The 20,004-nt window shown below is 36.8% G+C and overlaps 1 protein-coding gene across 1 annotated transcript in view; it reads left to right on the plus strand.

Moving 5' to 3' along the window:
* The window catches only part of MYH15 (myosin heavy chain 15), an 86,877-nt gene that overhangs the window by 19,024 nt on the left and 47,849 nt on the right, over positions 1-20,004 (plus strand). Inside the window, exons 12-21 of the mRNA XM_070942705.1 lie at positions 409-547; positions 4,527-4,645; positions 6,417-6,566; positions 7,221-7,391; positions 8,030-8,209; positions 11,068-11,200; positions 14,275-14,342; positions 16,562-16,649; positions 16,760-16,877; positions 17,857-17,980. Of these exons, the coding sequence (XP_070798806.1) occupies positions 409-547; positions 4,527-4,645; positions 6,417-6,566; positions 7,221-7,391; positions 8,030-8,209; positions 11,068-11,200; positions 14,275-14,342; positions 16,562-16,649; positions 16,760-16,877; positions 17,857-17,980 (1,290 nt within the window). The remainder of the gene's footprint in view (positions 1-408; positions 548-4,526; positions 4,646-6,416; positions 6,567-7,220; positions 7,392-8,029; positions 8,210-11,067; positions 11,201-14,274; positions 14,343-16,561; positions 16,650-16,759; positions 16,878-17,856; positions 17,981-20,004) is intronic.

Consider the following 20,004-nt stretch of genomic DNA (forward strand, 5'->3'; position numbering starts at 1 on the left):
CCTACATACATTCATCCAATCTCATTTGAAAGCTATTTAAGTTATCAACAATAAAATCTTTTAATAAATATATCCAAAATGTATTTAGGGAGTCTGTTTTCCAATTTGAGCACTGTGTTCCCCCTAGAATTTGCCTAATTGTCTTTTCCAAAGCATTTTGTTAAATGATGTGCTTCTTTTAAATACATTTTCCAAATCTGACAATGTGCTCTTAATGTTGCTAACTGTTCCATCAGCATCAGGAAATAGAACATGAATAGAACTTTTCCAACAGTTTTGGCTTGAATTTTCAATACCAGAAGAAACACAGCAGTGCTCTAAGCCAACTTTGGAAAACAAAGCGGCATGTAGCTGAGGAGGCAAATAACAAAAGTATCTGGTTTTTTTTCTTTTTAAAAATTTTAACAGCAAGCCATGGATATTTTGGGTTTTGTTGCGGATGAAAAATACGGTGCCTACAAACTCACTGGTGCAATTTTGCACTTTGGAGACATGAAATTTAAACAGAGACCCAGGGAAGAGCAGGCAGAAGCTGATGGCACAGAGAGTAAGTATTTTATTTTTTTGTTTACCAACAAAAAAATAACAATAACAACAATTCCTTTTCTTGTTTTGTAATATTAGCATTGTTTCCCCCCCCCAATATTATTCATAGAAATCAAACTATAGATCAGTATGCTGCAGTTGGACACTGCAATCTGAGCATATGGTCCATAGGAGTGGATTGATGTATTATAACAGGGAAAAAAAACAGCAGAGCTTTCAAAGATTGAAAGACTTTAATTGCATAAAAAGTGCCCTGAATAATTTTCTCACTATTTGCTGAGCATTTAATAGAGATTAAAATCCCCACACTTAACTCCCCACCACTCCCAATTCAAAAGATTCTAAGATTCCAATCATTCCTTAATTAGAGAAAAAGTAATAAGTAGTTTCTGTGAGTGTTGCCTTAGCCATCATTTTGCAATGAGGACTCCAACATTACTATATAATAGGCTCTTCTCCTGGGCAAGGCGTATGTGGTGTGAAGCCCTTGGGTGACTCTCTTGTGCCATATATTGAAGTTGATTTTACAAATTACTCGTACAAAGTGTACGTGATACAAACCATGCTGTTTTGCTTACATTTTTACAAGACATACTTACCCATGTAAAATATGCAGAATCTATTAACACAATACGCTATTCATACTAGATAGGTAGTTAGTTCTGTAATCACTTCAGAATCAGCTATTGCCCCCAATCAGTAGCTAATTTTTACATGATAATGTCTTCCAGACAGTTGTCTAAATTATGATCTTATTGTGCCCATTCTCTACACTTTCAGACTAATACCTGCAAAAAAACACCTTGTATTCAATAGAATACACATTGAATTCTTTCTGAGCAATCAGTTTCTCAGTGTCATGAAAGAACCTCTAGGCATGCAGGTGATCAGATCACACTAATTAATTACCTATGGTGAGAGGTCTAAAGATGCATGTGGTCCTCAAAAGCTTCAGTGTAGTCCTCAACATGACCTCGCCTATGTCAACTATAATGTAACAGACGGCAGGTAATTAAATTAGGCCTATGTGATTCTTTGGATTAAATTTTGAAAAGTTACTGAGGGGATGCAAATAGAGCAGCTGTCAGTGTCTAATTAAGAATCAACACCCTTAAAAAATATCTCTCACTTTCTTTTTTTTCTTGCCTTTGAACTGAAATGGACTCCTTGTGACTTTAGGGAAATCTGTCTATATATAACTAAAAACTCTCATTGCCATGACCTTTAACTGGGCAAAATGATGCATTTTAGGGCAACAGTTTTGGAACCAAGATACCTCAAACAGGCTAATTTACAGAATGTGTCCAAAATCTGGGGCCCATGATTTTCAACAACCCACGTTTGGAGAGGTTGTAGCTGCTTCAGTGCTATTGATTGCTGTGGTACTGCTGCTGCGGTCACATCAGCGGTGGGTTGCTCCCGGTTTGGTCCAGTTCTTGCAAACTGGTAGTAACAGCAGTGGAAGACTCCACCCACCCACTTGGACATCATCATGAACGATCTGTGCATGCGCAGAAGTGTGCACATGCGCGCAAGCGAAGAGCGCGGGCACACTCCCGTTGTGAACCGGTAGTGGAGGTAAGTAGAACCCACCCCTGGGTCACATGATCTTCATTGGCAACATTCCATGACAGTTTCCCAGCCAGTTTTGCAATACCTCACTCTTTGAACCCTACCTTTGAACAGTTTGAACCCTATCTTTGCTTTCTTTTGCAATAGTCATTCTACTTTTATATGCAGGCCTTTATATTTTATTGTTATATTTTGTGATTTTTTTCTCCCTAGTTCTTTCTTTTCTCTTTTGCGGTCTCCAGATATTGCAATGTCTTCTATCCAGATTTTTTTGTCTTTCTTTTCAGCAATTCTTAAGTTTGGGGTGTTATGTAACAGGTGCTTGCCTGCCTAAATTCTAATGTCTCAGAGGATTTTAGCGTCTTAATTTTCTATTACTTTGTTTTGTGATCTCACCAGTTTGTGCTTGCAAGCTTATTATTACTATGGTTGATTGCAGTTTAGACTGGATTTGGCATTTTTATCCACTATTGAATCCTTCTGGAGGACTTGGGATAGGTAGATGTTGTTGTTTGATGGTGTTAAATATATCATTGAAGGTTGTAAGCTGTTCCAAGTAAGTTGAATTTGTCATTTTAATTATTATTATTCCTTAGTCAAGCCTACAACCTTGATGTTCCCTGGTAGTTTCCCATGCCAATATTAACTAAATCCAATTGTGTTTGGCTTTTAAGATTTAAAAAAACACTGGGTAGATGTTATTAGATAGCTGACCTCTAGATTTCTGTTCATAGATACATACAAAATTGACTATTAAGGTATTTTCTAAACATAAATATACAGTAAATATAAATATAAATGGCATATGTTTAATAAATAATGTAAATATGTGTTAACTCTTCAAAACAGACCATGTGAGCCAACAGTCACCACACAGATTAAACAAATATGTTTTATTATTATAGGGTATGGTAACTGAATCTTGAAAGCCTGCAAATAATTCCTTCTGCCCCTAAAAAAAATAATACATAGCTATTTTGAATCTCTTTCCCATGCCCCCTTCTTTTACTTTTCCAGAACTGAATTTCATTTACTTCTTATTAGCAGCAATTCTTACAGTTTTTGCATATCTTTGACATGGCTACTTCTGCGTTCCTGTACCATATTCCACTCCCAGGTTTTCAAACTCGACTACATAAAACCATCTTCTTCAAATTTTCCTTTAACAACAATGTATAAAGTAGATTGGGCTAATAGATCATGATTGTTCTTTGAAAAAAAAATTACATTGTGCTCTTTCATCGGTTAAAATAAAAAACTTAAAAGTCTGTAATGGAATCAGTCTAAAAAAAGTTTTTCAGATTTATTTATCAAGATTGTACAAAAAAGAGGATATAGAAAAAAATACTGTCCCAATGTCCTATATGTCTTAAGATGTCCAAGCCAACACTAGCACAACATTGGCTCTGTCCAGTATAAATCAGAATGAGAACTTCTAAGAAAGTTTATCCATAATCACAAAGATGGGTGCCAGTTCACATAAACGTATGCACCTTTAAACACGGTTGTATGCAGGAGTTCAGAAATTTGAACCTGAATAAATTTTTTCCTCAAATTTCCACTAATGTCTCAATTAGAATAAGAATAAACAGTTACAACATTGCTTTGCAGTAGATTATTTTTCTTATTATTTCTGTTCATGTAACTATGGCTTACACTTGTATTTTTTTTAAATTAAATCTTGTTCAATGTCTCAGCTTTTGATAAATCTGACAATTGCAAATGTTGCTTCAGTAACTAAAATAAATATTTCTTTCTCCAAAACTGCTACTGTACACAAACTGCTTATTTATTTTTCATTTTCTTCTGTTTTATTGTTATCCACCTTGAGTGTCATCTAGGTAGAAAGACACCATATTTTGAAATAATCATAATTATAAAGCTACAATCTTTTTTTAGACAGCTAGAATTTCAGCTACTTTGCCATCAGTTAGTTTTCTTTTTTTGCAAGAACTGTGGATCATTCTTGTCTTCTTGGCTTCAGCATTATCATTTCTCTGTGACTGAGATTATACATTGTCTGAGCTGTAATGCTGACAAGTCTGTGTTCTGCCAAGTGTCAAGATTTTTCTGTTGAGGGAAATAAATGTCAACACATAACAATAAGTAGACTTCCAAGTATTAGTACTGGATATGCGATAAACCTAAAGCAGCTTTATATGACGGAAGTATTTTATTCTACTACATGTTTTACATTAAACGTAATTTTAGCTCACAATGATTTTTAGGTGAGCTAGTAGTTGTATTATGGTTAAATACCTGCTTGCATCATACACTTCATATTATTCCTCTACTTTGGAATTCTGTTCTAGAATATGTTATAGAAAACAAATAAGCTATATTTGAAAAATATAAGGCCACAAACATATCCATTACCATTTTACCCATTGAAATGCTGTTTTTTTCAGGTGCTGACAAGGCTGCTTATCTAATAGGAGTTAACTCTTCTGATATGCTTAAGGGCTTGGTGCATCCAAGAGTGAAAGTTGGAAATGAGTATGTCACTAAAGGCCAAAGTGTAGAACAGGTGAGAAATCCTTAAAACCACATAATCCATCCAAATACCTCTGTCATATTCAGTTGATTCTTCTGTAAACAGAAGTATTATTACAAATATTTGTATTTTTATTCCTTCTGCTACAATTGTCGAGTATTTCCCATTCCATGAGTATGGCTTTTGAATGGTCCAATCAGCATCTAGAATATCATAGTGGTTAATGATCACCAGACCAAGCCAAATGGACAGGATTTATTATACGGTTTCAGGTTTCAATAAGGTTCCTATGAAATTTGTCAAAATATCATAAGACTTCAAGCAAAACAATGTTTCTCTCCATAACTGCAGTCCCTTAGTGTAAACTAGCCACAATGATTTAAAAAAAAAATCTTTGATGGATACTTTGGTTCCACCATCTACGTATCCTTCTTTGGAAACTTACAAATCTGCTGCTTACAACTGCACACCAAACACTGTGTGGTAGAAATAAGACTGCAAATTTCTATCATTCTGAACACGAATACTGTACAACACTCATGTCGACCTAACTCTAAAGAACAATAAACTATGGAGCACATTTTAATGCAAATTTCAATTCAGCAAAGAAATATATGGTTTGGGCACAAGAAAGCAAAATTACTTTGTGGCATTTCACACATTATTTTTTCAAAGTTTCCTAGATCGGGATGCCCTTGCCACGGTCATTCATGCCCTTGTTACATCTTGGTTGGACTACTGTAACGCCCTCTATATGGGGCTGCCCTTGGGATGCACCCAAAGGCTACAGTTAGTCCAGAATGCGGCCACGCAGATTGTTACGGGGGCTTCTCGGTACTCCCGTGTGACACCTCTCCTTCGCGAGCTGCACTGGCTACCGATGGTTCTTCGGGTTCGTTTCAAGGTGCTGGTGCTCACCTATAAAGCCCTACATGGCTTAGGCCCGGGGTACCTACAGGATCATCTCCTGCCATCCTCCCATCGTCCGGTGCGCTCACACAGAGCGGGCCTCCTCAGGGTGCCGTCAGCCAGACAATGTCGGCTGGCGGCCCCCAGGTGGAGTGCGTTCTCTGTGGGAGCGCTGACTCTCTGGAATGGGCTGCCCACCGGCCTCAGGTCAGCCCTTGACCTCCTCTCCTTCCGCTGCAAATTGAAGACGTGGCTTTTTCACCAAATGGGCTGAATCCGTAGGGGTGATTTTTAATAATTTTAATTAAATTTTTAATTAATTTTAACTAATTTTAAATTGACCTTGATGTTTATGTAATTTTTTTTGTTCCTTCTTGTAAGCCGCCCTGAGTCCTTCGGGAGAAGGGCGGCATATAAATTACATAAATAAATAAATAAATAAAATAAAGTGAGTCTGAAAAAAATATGTGGCTGTTTTAAGGTGATTCTTAAATGCAGCCAAACAGAGGTATCCTTTTTCAGGCTCATAAAATGCAGGTTGCTCTAAGGAATAGCAAAGATGTATAAAGTACTCTTGAATCATTTCAAAGCATTCACAGTCCTAGTAAACCAAGACAATATTCCATATATATTGATGTCATGCCATACAGTTCAATTATTGATATTTTAATCATTTTACTGACCAATAGAAAAATGGGAGATTAGCAAATATTGTATAGTTCTCAGAATTGGTCTGTTATGGCTTTTCTTCCTAAGTTATCAGTGTATTCGCTCGCTCAAAGCTATTCCACAGCAGAAATGGAAGCAATGAGTTTTAACTAATATTTCTTGCAGATGATAAACTTCATTACATTCTTCACTATATACCCAGCCATTGCTTCTCATGTTTCCTTAGGTTACCTATGCTGTTGGAGCTTTATCTAAGGCAGTATACGATCGAATGTTCAAGTGGCTTGTTACTCGCATAAATAAGACTTTGGACACTAAATTACCAAGACAATTCTTCATTGGAGTATTAGACATTGCTGGCTTTGAGATCTTTGACGTGAGTAATTGAAACAAAAAATGTCTACAAAACACCAAGTTAATATAAGTTAGCAGACTTTATTCAAGTATTTTGTTTGGAAACTTATATTAAAAGAATTATTAGTGTCATATAGTCTACCCACTTATTAGGCAATAACTAGTCAGAAGATTTCTTTGTTAAAATAGTTTTCAGGAACCTTCATCAACCTGTTTTACCACATGCCTTCTAGTTGTATTAGACTTAAACCTTCATAATATCCAGTGTGATCATTTAATGTTATGTTTAAAGCCCAACATTGCTAGAAAGCATCAGATTGGTGAAGCTTGACTAGCACCTTGGAAAATTAGAAATGCAACTAATATTAAAACCTTGATTGCTTCCTGGGATCTCTGATCTAATGTAAAATTAATATCAGTGGGACAAGGATGCCTTTGGGTCATATTTTTGTGAAACATGCCTGAATAATTAGCCTAGCAAACTTTGTTAATTAAATCAACAATTCTGTTTTTTTTTTAAAAAAAAAACGGCTACAATATTTATGCAGATTAAAACAGACCTTATATTTAAAGAAATTCAAGTTTTACCAACAAGCCATACAGAAATTTTGTCTTAGTTACACTGTTTGATTCTAAACAATTTGTTTTCTCTCTCTCTCTCTTTGCCTTCCTGAAGTATAACAGTTTTGAACAACTTTGCATTAATTTCACAAATGAAAAATTGCAACAGTTTTTCAATCATCACATGTTTGTCTTGGAGCAAGAAGAGTACAAAAAGGAAGGCATTGAGTGGGAATTCATTGACTTTGGATTGGATCTACAGGCTTGCATTGATCTAATTGAAAAGGTACTAATAAATTCTTCTAAGTCCCTGACTGTAAATTAATTTAAAAGGTTGAACTAGTGCTGTACCTTTGTCATTTTTTCCCAATAGTTATAAGAAGCCTGCACTTTGGGTTGGAAAGTTAAATGTACTTAAATGCGTTTACATTGTGGCCATCATGTTCTGATTTTTCTATTTAGGATTAAAGGAATTAAAGAGAAGGATTGGTTTCTTACTAGACCATTACTAACAACATGTAGTTTTATGGGTCACAAAGCATATAGATCTGAGTATAAAAGTGTTTTGATTCTATCTCTTTCATTGAGATAAATATGTCAGCCCATCAAAGTATTTTGAAAGCGAAAACATCAATATTATGTCAGCAACTTGGATAAAATCTAACATCTTCACATGCTATGTCAACAAGTTTTATAGCAGATGGAAAGAATAATAGATTAATGGTTATGGAAATAGAAACCCCAACTCTGTTACCAGTAGCATTCATTACTGGCAACATACTGTGTATAGTTGGAAGAACAGGCTCCTAAATCAGTTCCCATTGATTGTGTTGGCTTAGTATTTTAAAACTATGGTACAACTGGAAGGGACCAATCTGGAAAGGCTGTCATTGTTTGTTTATTTTTCTATTTTTTTGTTCACAGCCCATGGGCATCCTTTCTATTCTTGAAGAAGAATGCATGTTTCCAAAGGCTACAGATATGACCTTTAAAGCCAAACTCTATGACAACCACCTTGGCAAATCGCCCAATCTGCAGAAACCAAGGCCTGATAAAAAAAGGAAATATGAAGCACATTTTGAACTTCTGCACTATGCTGGAGTGGTAGGATCTTCCTTCCTTCCTTCCTTCCTTCCTTCCTTCCTTCCTTCCTTCCTTCCTTCCTTCCTTCCTTCCTTCCCTCCCTCCCTCCCTCCCTCCCTCCCTCCCTCCCTCCCTTTGCAGTTGGAAACACCATAGAAAGTTTCTCTTCTGTGGCATCACTTTTTGTACATTTATATCCTATGGGGAATTAAATGCCATAGAACAATGAAGCACAGTGGAATTGGAAAATGGGAAGAGTGAAAAAATGTTTTTAGCAAAAAGAGAAACCGGCATTTTGAAAAGGCTGGCATTTGAAGTGGAAATATTTTGAATATCCTTTTTGCACTAGAAATGTATATCTTAGAATTCAGCAAATAAGAATCAAGATACCACTTTTAGTACACTTTATGCCTACTTCTCACCTTTATATTGATAAAATTCATGCAATGTAATGTACATTAAACACTTGGATAGGCAAGCCAGAAATATACAACCTTTGGGTGAGAAAGCACACTTAACATTTTTGAATAGGGCTGGAGTTTGGTGTAGATTGTCAAGTTTTTTTTAAAATGGGAGATTGACAGCTCCAATGGTAATGGGTTGCTGAAGTTTTTTTTTTTCTTTTTTTACCTCAAAGTAACATCCCTGAGCTTTTATTTTTCAGCAAACGTGTATGGAAAAGGCTTCAAGGACTGCAAAAAAGAGAGTTGTGCGCACAAAAATACTGATTTATTAATAGGTTAAACTAAAATCAGGCCAGCCACTTTATGGTTTAGTATCTTCTATGCATCAGGCCATTTTTTTATTTCATCTTCAAAAATATTAGGAAAAAGAATCCCTTCTTTAAAAGGTCTAGTACAGAAGTATGCAGTATTTTAATCCAAAATGGGCAAAATAGCTTTCAATCTGTCATTCACTTCTTAGCTTTACCTGTTAGAAACAACTCCAATGAGATGCTTCTACCATGCAGATTCAAGAAAATGCTTCATTAAGTCAGAATGATGTTATGGATGAGGTGAAGCATGCAGCAGCATGCATTACTTTGGTCTATCCATTTTCATTTGGAAAGAAAGAGATTGCCGATGTGGATCAAGAACTCACACATTGGAAGGCAGTGTTTATGGAGATACTTACTGGATACTGGATACTTACTTATGGACTCACTCACCAAAAAGTTACTGTAGCTGGGGGAGGGGGAGAGACAAACCAGGATGAAAGCTAATATTTGGTTAACCAAATACAGTAAATCAGATAAACATAGTTAATGTGACAAATGTCAAGCTAAAAATTAATATTTTATGGCAATTTGGGAAGATCTTAAGTCCACAGACTCTACCAATGGTGGGTTTCTACCAGTTCGGCCCAATTCGGGCGAGCTGGTAGTGACGATGGTGAGCTGAGAGCGAACTGCTTTTCTCTGACGGTTAGGTTGGCCCTCCCGTCCGCCCCTGCGTTAGAGATACCTTTTATTTGGTCATTTTTAGCCCAGCTGAAAGGCATGGCAGAGCGGATTGCTGAATCTCAGCTGTTCCATAATACACAGCGCTTGTGCAGAGTGCACGTTTGGTGTGCATGCGTGAAGCGCATGCATGATGCGAACCGGTGGTAACACCGGTTGAAACCCACCACTGGACTCTACCATACGGAGATACAAATAGCACAGCCCTCATTATGCTGAATTAAGTGTAACTTAGTGTAGAACATCCTTGTTATTAATGAATGAGAGGAAATGAAAGTCTGGGAGGCCAGGCAGAAGAATGGGAAAATGAGTATTCTGAAGGTATCATGTGTTACCAAGATCAATTATCCCAAAGGTGCTTTTTCAAGAGGCAACTGGACTTTCTGGTTTTTCTTTGAAGATGTTTTGCATCTCAACCAAGAAGCTTCCTCAGCTCTGATGGGATGGTGAGGAATAGAAGGATTTATAGTCCTTGCAGACAGCTGGTTATTTGCATTGTTTTAGTGAGTCATTAAGGTCACCTGGAGGTGTCATCAGGGTCATTTGAGTGGTGGAAATGGGTGTGGAGCCTTCTTGGAACTGTTGAAATGACTATGTTGTATAAATAGATGATGTTGTATCCCTCCCACCCTGTTGAGGGAGGCTGTTCAATTTTGACATAGATGGCCTCTTTAACTCCTCTTTCAAGGCTCAATGTGGCCTCAATGACTCTCTAAAAGAATGCAAATGACCATCTGTCTGCAAGGAATATAAATCCTTCCATACTCCACCATCCAGTCAAAGCTGAAGAAGCTTCTTGGATGAGAAGTGAAACATCTTCAAAGAAAGTCCAGTTGCCTCTTGAAAAAGCATCTTTGGGACAACAATGACCTGGATGACTCAGAATCTCCATAGACAGCATCAATAGACACCATTTAAAGACCGAAACAGTTCATTTAGTGATTATTCGAAGTTACAACGGCACTGAAAAAAATGACTTATGACTATTTTTCATACTTATGATCGTTACAGCATCAACATGGTCAACATGTGATTAAAATTCAGATGCTTGGCAACTAACTCATATTTATTATGGTTATAGTGTTCCAGGGTCATGTGATCACCTTTTTTTTTACTTTCTAACAAGCAAAGTCAGGGAAGCTAAATTCACTTAATAACCATGTTACTAACTTAAGAACTGCAGTGATTCACTTAACAACTGTGGCAAGGACAGTAGTACAATGAGGCACAATTCTTTTAACCACAGTCTCATTTAGCAACATAAATTTCGGGCTCAATTATGGTCATAGGTCAAGAACTACCTGTACTTCATAGATCAAAACTAAATATAGAATTGATGTCAAGTAAAAAGAGAACAATTGGTTGGGTAGTTTAGTTTCTAGCTTGTTGGCTTTAAAATTCTTTTTGGTGCTTCTTTTAGGTGCCCTATAACATAGTTGGTTGGCTTGAGAAAAACAAAGACCCTCTCAATGAAACCGTGGTGGGCATTTTTCAGAAATCTTCCAACAAACTTCTGGCCAGCCTATTTGAAAATTATATCAGTGCTGACAGTGGTAAGTGAAATAACCTTATATTTTATTTCTTATATTATATACAAGAAAATGTGGCTAATAAATATATTAGCTTATGACCTTGGAATATTTGGCAGTGGCAAATGTTAGGCACATACACATCTCTCTGGGGAGCAGAGTAAGAGTCAATAATTCAAATTGTTGGTACCTCATTAAGTATGTTTGCTGGCTCTGGTGGAATGATAATTATTAAAGGGTACATTTCACAACTAAATATTGCGTATTAGGGAAGGAGCAGAAGCAGTGAGTTGGAATTATAAGGAAGGAATTTCAGATATATTTCCTCAATGTATGCACCGTCAGTTAGTGGAGTAGGCTTCCACATGATTGGCAAGTTCTCTTTCATTATCCTCTTCAAATAAATACTGGATCTCAGAGATGCTCTAGTACTGGGGTGTCAAACTCAAGGCCCACGGGTCAAATTCAGCCTGCGAGATGCTTAAATTTGGCCTGCAGGGCCGGCCTGGAAATAGCAAAGGACTGGCCCGTGGTGCCTTTGGCAGCCAAAATGGGGCATGGGCCACACGTGCCCCCCTTGCACCCCTGTTTTGGCTGATAGAGTGCTACAGGAGGCCATCCAGGCTGAAAACGGGGCTCTAGTAGTTGCTACTATGTGGAGCAGGAGATTGGAGACAATGGCTTCTATGGTTTCCTTTATTTTTTTATACTGCTTGTGCTACTCAAAGATTATACTATTTTATAATGCTTGAGTAGCGCAGGCATTTGTAAATCAGCCATATTATAAGATATACCATATTTTTCAGCATATAAAACACACTTCACCCCGCAAAAAAGTGGGTAGAAATGGCTGCGTCTTATACAGCAAATGTTGCCAAAGCCCCACCCACCTGCCACTCCCCACTTCGGCCTCTGCCTCCTTGCAGCAAACAGCAAACAGCAAACATCGTGGTCAGCTTCAGCACAGCCTCATTTAGCATGAGCAGTTGATTGGTGGTTGGATCTGCCTCCTGGAATACCTCCTATCAGCTGTTCCAGGCTACAGGGATCACCGCCGCCCATCGGCGCCATCGCTGCCCATTGGCACTGCCACCTATTGCCTCTGCGCACCCCGTTTTTAGCCTCCGTGCATCCGGTTTTGGCCTGCATGCGCCCCATTTTTGGCTTCCATGCATCCCATTTTTGGCCTGTTCCAGGTGGCGGGGATAGTCATCGGTGGCGGGGATCCCTGCCGCCTGGAACGGGCTGAAAATGGGATGCGTGGAAGCTGAAAATGGGAGGCCAAAAATGGGGTGTGTGGAGGCAGTGATAGGTGGCAATGGGCGGCTGTGATCCCCACAGCCTGGAACAGCTGATAGGAGGTATTCCAGGAGGCAGATCCAACCGCCAATCAGCTGCTCATGCTAAATCAGGCTGTGCTGAAGTTGACCACAGTGTTTGCTGTTTGCTGCAAGGAGGCAAATTGCTGGGAGGCAGAGACAGATTTTTTTTTTCTTGTTTTCCTCCCCAAAAGCTAAGTGTGTCTTATACTTTGGAGCGTCTTATAGTCCAAAAAATATGGTATTTATGAGGAAGCTAAAATAATCTATAATTTTGATCAATAAAGGAGAATATTTATAGCTCAGGATTGAAATGAGAGTTTGCTCACCCCACTCCTCTCTATCACTGATGATATTACCTAGTTTGGGTAATAAAATGCTTGCAAGAAAACAATCAAGCTTAGACAGCATCAAGGACCTCTCTCTCTCTCTCTCTCTCTCTCTCTCTCTCTCTCACACACACACACACACACACACACACACACACACACACCCCTATAGTTTTGAAGATTGAACAGTCTTCAAAATGTACATTCATATTTCAAGAATGCAAAATAATCCATACAAAAGGGATGTTTTGTAGTTTAGAGATATAAACCCTGTAGGTGTAGACATGTACTGTTGCAAACAAATTGGATTCAGACCTCAGTGTTATATAGACAGGCTTTTGTATGAAAGAACAAAGTAATATATATTTATAACACAGAAATTGCATACACACACACACACACACACACATTTCTGTCTGTCTGCCTGCCTGTCTGTCTGTCTGTCTGTCTGTCTGTCTATCTATCTACATACATGTTTGAACACACAGCTACATCTGTTTAATTTTGCCTTAGAGTAATCTCGAAGTCAGCCCTTATGTTTGGTAAAACATGGTTTATGGCTGACCATAATGGATAAGAATAGCCATTGTGGCTCCTTTAACCAATCATGGTTAAACTAACCATGACTTAGTGTCACAACACAATAGTTTATGGATGAGTCAACCAAGTGAAAACAAATTGTGCTTTGTTTGTTTAGAACTGCATACAATTATTGTACATGGGTCATTAGTTGATAATGGTTGTGTATGTCATGAATTTTAAAAGGACATTATAGGAATCCATTCTCCGTGGACACTAGCTATAACGTTCCAATAAAACAAAGCTGAGACAGTTTATACACAGACACACATAAATACGTTGAATAAGGATGTGTCTTTAGTTATAAAAAGTATTTTGTTCTAAAATATTGTACATTTGATAAGTAAAAAACAAAGTTGGCTACTTTACAACTTCCTTGTTATGGAGATTAATGATTTAATAGTTATTTGTAGAAACCAAATATCTACATATTACACATTTTTACACCATAATTTCCCAAAACTGAATTGACATCAATCACACCAGTTAGCCATATGACCAGGCATTGTCTATACAGTAACTCTTGGACCCAGAGCTTTCATGGAAGATCAGTTCTGATTGACAGTTGGCATAGTTGTTATCAATAGTTGATGTCAATAGAAAAAACTATAAATAATTTTTTTTTAAAAGAAGTTGATATCAATGGTTATTCCTGGCCCAAGATTTGACTCTAGTAGAATAGAGGAAGTTCAAAAGAACAAGTAGTTCCAAAGATTTGCCCAACATTTTAAAACTGAAAATACCACTGAACCAAAAGAAATCTGTTTGTTGTTTCTAAAATACTCCTAAACTTTTAAATCACGTAAAACATCTGTGGTTAATGTTAGGGCTACAATGAGAATTTAATTCTGTTTTTTTCTTTTATTTCAAGTTGATCAAAGTGGAGAGAAGAAACGCAAGAAAGGGGCTTCCTTCCAGACAGTGTCATCAATGCATAAAGTAATTTTACACACACTTTTTAAGTATAACATCTCATTTATATTTTCTTTCACTGCTGCAGAAATAGTATATTCGAATTATAACAGAACAGTAATTAAAAAATCCTTTTACAAGGTTTGCATTTTCAGCATGTTCACTTAAAAAAAGAACTACTTCTTAAAATAATTATATGAATACTTAAACTTCCATAGGATTCATTGTTACTTTTCATGGCAAGCAGTGGTTAGATTTCTCAGAATTAGATCAGTGACCAAGGCCACTTCCTAGTCATCTGGATTCTTTTTCAAAAGTAACTGGCATGTCTGCTTTGGTAAAAGTAATTGGACAGCATTTACCCTTTAGGAGTTCAGAATATAATCTGAAATTTTCATAGCTCTGCTAATATATAATGCTAAACCATAATGTAGGGATTTCTGAAATGCAAATTATTTGCTTGTATAGCAAACTATGCCCCAAAGGCCCTGGTAGAAAATACATATCTGAGAATCAGTGAGAATTTATACTTCAAAACTAAAGATCCAAATAGGCCAGCATAGGTGGCCATTTTCACAGAAGATACCTTCTATATATTAGGTAATATTTTTGCCATTGATAAAATTTGTGGCTTAGCCCAAATTGTAGAAAATGTGCAATTCTGGATAAAAAGTGCAACTTCTGCTTGTCACACTCAAATATATAAATAGAATAACTGCTAAATATCTAAAGATCACACTTTCAAGAGTGAACGTTCTGTTTAATTTTGTTTGTATTTCTTTTCAGTATTGGCATTTAATACAGAAGATAGGTCTTCCTTCAATGTATTTAATTCATTAAAATTATCAGATACCTCTGTTCAGAGTCAGATCCTGTTGCAGAAAAAAAATCTGCAAGATCCTTTTGGCCCAGCAGTTCCCAATATGTGGTGTAAAAGAGCAGGAACAGATCTTGCTAGAAAGACCAGATTGCCTGATTGAACAACAAAAATATGGAAGTGGGGGTGGGTGACTGACAAATAACTTAGTTTGCTTGTTTAGAATCATAGAATTATAGGGCTGGAAAGGAACTCGGAGGGCTTCTAATCCAATTCTGCTCAAGGCAGGAGACTTCTACTATCCCAATAAAATTGGTTGCTATTTAAATAAATAATAGTTTAGAATAGAATAGAGCTAGAAGGGGCCTTGGAGGTTTTCTAGTCCAGCCCGCTGCTCAAGCAGGAGAACCTATACTATTTCAGTGGCTGTCTAGTCTCTTCTTAAAACCTCCAATGATGGAGCACCCATGTTTTCTAAAGGTAAGCTATTCCACTGGTTAATTGTCCTCATTGTTAGGAAGTTTCTCCTTAATTCCAGGTAGCTTCTCTCTTTGGTTAGTTTCCAAGCATTGTGTCTTGTTTAAAGTTTAAAACTGGATGATGTAGTGTATACGGTATATAACTTTTTTCAGGAAAAAGGCTGCATCCAGTCTGTAAATAGTATGTGAAAGACCTTATGTCAAAAGGATTAAGAAAAAATTATAAATAGGTAGAAGGGACTAGGACAAAAAGTCCTATTTTCATTTCATTAAAACGTGATTTCATTTCATTAAAATGTGAATACACAGTTAACAACTTCAGTACCTCATATTTCATATGTTTTCCCTTCTGCTAGGCTAACAATGATAATTTGCATCTAATGGTGATTCTGGAATTCTGGGAACCACACATAATATTTTTGGAAGAGGCAGGCAATTATGAGGCCTCAGGTTGTATGGTGTAAACTAAACACAGTGTAATCCAAGATGGACATCACAACAATACACTTTCACTTTTAGAAAGCAGCTGTTTCTAATTTTCTACATGGAAGAAATGTTAGATTTGAATGCGCAAGCTCAAAACTCACCCAAACTCATTATTATATGATATAACATTATTATTTAGCATTATATCTAAATAATAACAAAATAAGAATACTTAACCCTAAGTGAAAACTTGAATAGACAGCAGAGAACTGATATACGCTTCATTTTAGGACTACAGTTAGTATCCTATAAATAAAATTAGTATGGTAATTTATGATGTAACTCTTCCAAAAATAATTACTTTCTTCAGTGAATTTGCCTACATGACATGGCCAAAGTAAATGAGACACAGTTTTGTGATTTAAATGTTTAAATGATTTAAATGTTTCATGTTATAAATGGCAATTTATATTCTCTCTAATTCCACTGTTTAGGTTTTATTTATTTATTCTCTCTGTATTTAGGAAAATTTAAATAAATTGATGACTAATTTACGATCTACATCTCCTCACTTTGTGCGATGCATTATTCCCAATGAAACAAAAACTCCAGGTAAAACTCTTTGTATATATATATTGCTTTTAATACTTAATCTAATGGGGGGGAAATCCTGCTTTTAAGCATGTGTATATAGGAATGCATTTATTATCCTATCATTTCAGGGGCAATGGATGCTTTCCTTGTCCTCCATCAACTTCGCTGCAATGGTGTCTTGGAAGGAATCCGTATTTGCCGCAAAGGCTTTCCTAATAGAGTCATTTATGCTGACTTTAAACAAAGGTAATGTGAAAATCAATGGCACAGTTAAACTGTTACCTTTACAGAAATGATATTTGTTCTTTAGTAGCAGCTCAGTCAATGGTGGGTTGCCCCCATTCGAACCGGTTCTATAGAACCGGTAGTAAAACCAGTGGAAGGCTCTGCCCACTGACCCTGATGTCATCAAAATGCTTCTGCGCATGTGCAGAAGCTCCTGTGCTTGTGCGCGGCCCCATTATGAACCAGTAGTAAAGGTAAGTAGAACCCACCCCTGAGCTCAGTAGATCCGGTTCTTCGTTTATTCTGGCCAATAACTGGCCAGAATAAATTGTCTTTGAATTAAAAAATGAGAACATGAAAGATATATTTTAAAATATGCAATGCAAATATGCAAAGAGAACAAAAGGATGTTTCTGACTCCACAGAGTGCACTGCCTACGTAGTGCCCATCTCATCTTCTGAAAATGAACATATTTTCTCAGAATTGCATAAATCAGCATAAACTGGTTCCTCAGTTAGAATTTTCAGTCAGCATGGATAGTGGGCCAGAGTGGGTTAAAAGTTCTGCCTAATGCAGTTATAGCATCTCTGAAGAGCACCAGATTGAAAAAGATTGATGTAGACATATTTGATTAGATGGACAAAGTGTCTGGGTTCACTTAACATATTTAATCTGGTTACATTTTTGTGTTCACATTGTAATGAAATCGTAATCATATCCTATGAATTGTCACAATCTGCCAAATCTCAAAAAACTAATCCAGATTAAAACCAATCAAGTTACATAAATGTTTTAAATAAATAAACAAATAAGTTTAGTATGCTGTGTAAATAAAGTACAATATCTACATTTTTAGAAACTGAAGTATTAAACTTGTTGTGGAAAGGCACACATTGTGAGGTATTAGTAGACTTCCTGATTCCTAAATCAAGGAAAGAATTACACCATGGTTTGGAGTTTAATTTTTTTTTTTGTCTGTTATTTATTTGCTCTTACCAGATATCGCATCCTGAATCCTTCTGCAATTCCAGAGGACAAGTTTGTGGACAGCAGAAAAGCTGCTGAAAAATTACTGGGCTCTTTGGATATTGATCATAACCAGTATCGCTTTGGGCACACCAAGGTAAAGCAGTTCAGTTTATCCAGCAATGGAGAAAATGAAAAGACATGTTCCTAGTTGGTATCTGGAGCAAAACTCTTTTAGAATGAAATAACTATTATAAGGGTTATAAGGGAGAGTTAGAATAACCCTTAATTTATGTTCTTTAATCATGTATCTCCTCATATGCAGCCCCCGTTGATAAAGTCTTTCTGGATTATGTTTGGGCAGAATAGTTTTATCTCAAGAATGAAAGGAGAGATTTAAAATGGATCTACTACCAGATCCATAGCCTTGCTATCTACAGGTACAGATTGAAATTTCAATCAATTGTATGAATCTTTTAATGCAAAAAAGAAGGTTTGATCTTTTTTAGTCATCTGATCTGATCTGATTTATAGTCATCCTTGAAATCCTTCTAAAGTGCTTTGTCCCCCAATCCTGAAGAAACAGGCAACATTTCTCCAATTTTCTCTAGATTCTCTATTGGCTTCTTTGCACAGGCAGAGTAGTTCCATTATAAATAGCTTACCAGAATGCTATTATGGTTCAAATACATAAAGGCAGAAGCATTTAAAGTGCCTTGGGTAGAGATCAGCCACTGTGCAATTTGGGTCCAAATGTTTTACTGTATCTAGGCTGACAATAAATACATAAAGGGAGAAGCATTTCTAAAGTGCCTTGGGTAGGGATCAGCTACATTTGGGTCCAAATGGTTTTATTGTGTCTGGGCTGACAAATCAATCTGCGCTCATATATTTGAAAAAGACCATTTTTGGTATCAACTGAGACAATTTCTCCACTAGTATTATAGAGAATCTTCTAGCATTACTTGGCCATAATAATGATAGAAAACCTGCCTTTCTGTTATATAGCACAATAGTAGTTGAATTACTGTAGAAGCCTTTATAAATCACTAACAGATATCCTGCCTTAGGTTTTATTTAAAACTCCTGCTGCTTGCAAACTTGATGTTTATACAGATAGGCAAGATGTTGTAATATTTATTCCCATTTAAATTTCCTAAATGTCTATTAAAACTTGAGCAGGATGCTTTTAAAACTTTCAAAGGCTTTCCTTTTTCTATGACAGAGGTTATTTATTTATTGTATATATGGAATTTGACAGGAAATCCAAAGTAATAAGTAATCTTTGGGCTTATATTTTAGCTGATTAGTTTTTCCACCTCAAAAGAAATCTGTTCCAAATGCAAAACACAAGCAGAGGAGAGGAGTTTCACTTTCAGTTTTACTTTCACAGCAGCAAGTAGCTTTACTACAGAACAGTTGAGCTAAGCCACACCCAGCCTCCTTTCTTCTTGCTCACACAGCAAATACTGTTTGAGTTTCCAAACACCCCTCAACTCTCTCACACATTGACAGGATACTAGCCAGATGAATACCGATGGATGCTGCGGGCTGGGACATTCTACTCCCCCTCCCCCTCTGTTCCAACTGCCAGTTGCATTATATTAACACACTCTGATGCTACAGAGTTACACATTCTACATGAAGTTTCAGGCTGTAAGTGTCAATTTATCAAGTCCGAGCCATAGTTTTGTAGCAAAGCACGGGTGTCCAGCTAGTATTTGATATTGTCAAATACTAGATGGGCCACCCGCAGTCTGGGGTCCACAACTTTCCAATGATTGCCTTTTCCTTGCACCAAAGCCAAAAGATTAACAATCCATCCACTTGTCAAAGGACTGAAGTTGAAGAAAGATAGTGGCTATTATTGTAAGATTACTTGCCTTTGTTCCATAGAGCACTTGTGAAATCTAGCACTTTTTCTCCCTTCATGAATCTACCTCCTCTCCTGCTTACACCCACTTCTCTACTTAACACATAGATTTAAACACACTGCTAGGCTAGAAGACGAGTTAATTATTAACTTGCTGCTCCTCCTGTCAACTGTAGTTTAGCTGGCATATTTTAATTAAGTTCCAGAAGAGATGAGCTTTTGCACTAGAATAAAAAAAACCCCATGACCTAGCTTTCCTTCTTCTAATATATTCATTTTTAGAAATTATATTACATCCCTCATAGAAT

Source organism: Pituophis catenifer, unplaced genomic scaffold (genome assembly GCF_029215685.1).
Source record: "Pituophis catenifer annectens isolate HBS135680 unplaced genomic scaffold, rPitCat1.0.hap2 SCAF_4, whole genome shotgun sequence".
Lineage (NCBI taxonomy): Eukaryota > Metazoa > Chordata > Lepidosauria > Squamata > Colubridae > Pituophis > Pituophis catenifer.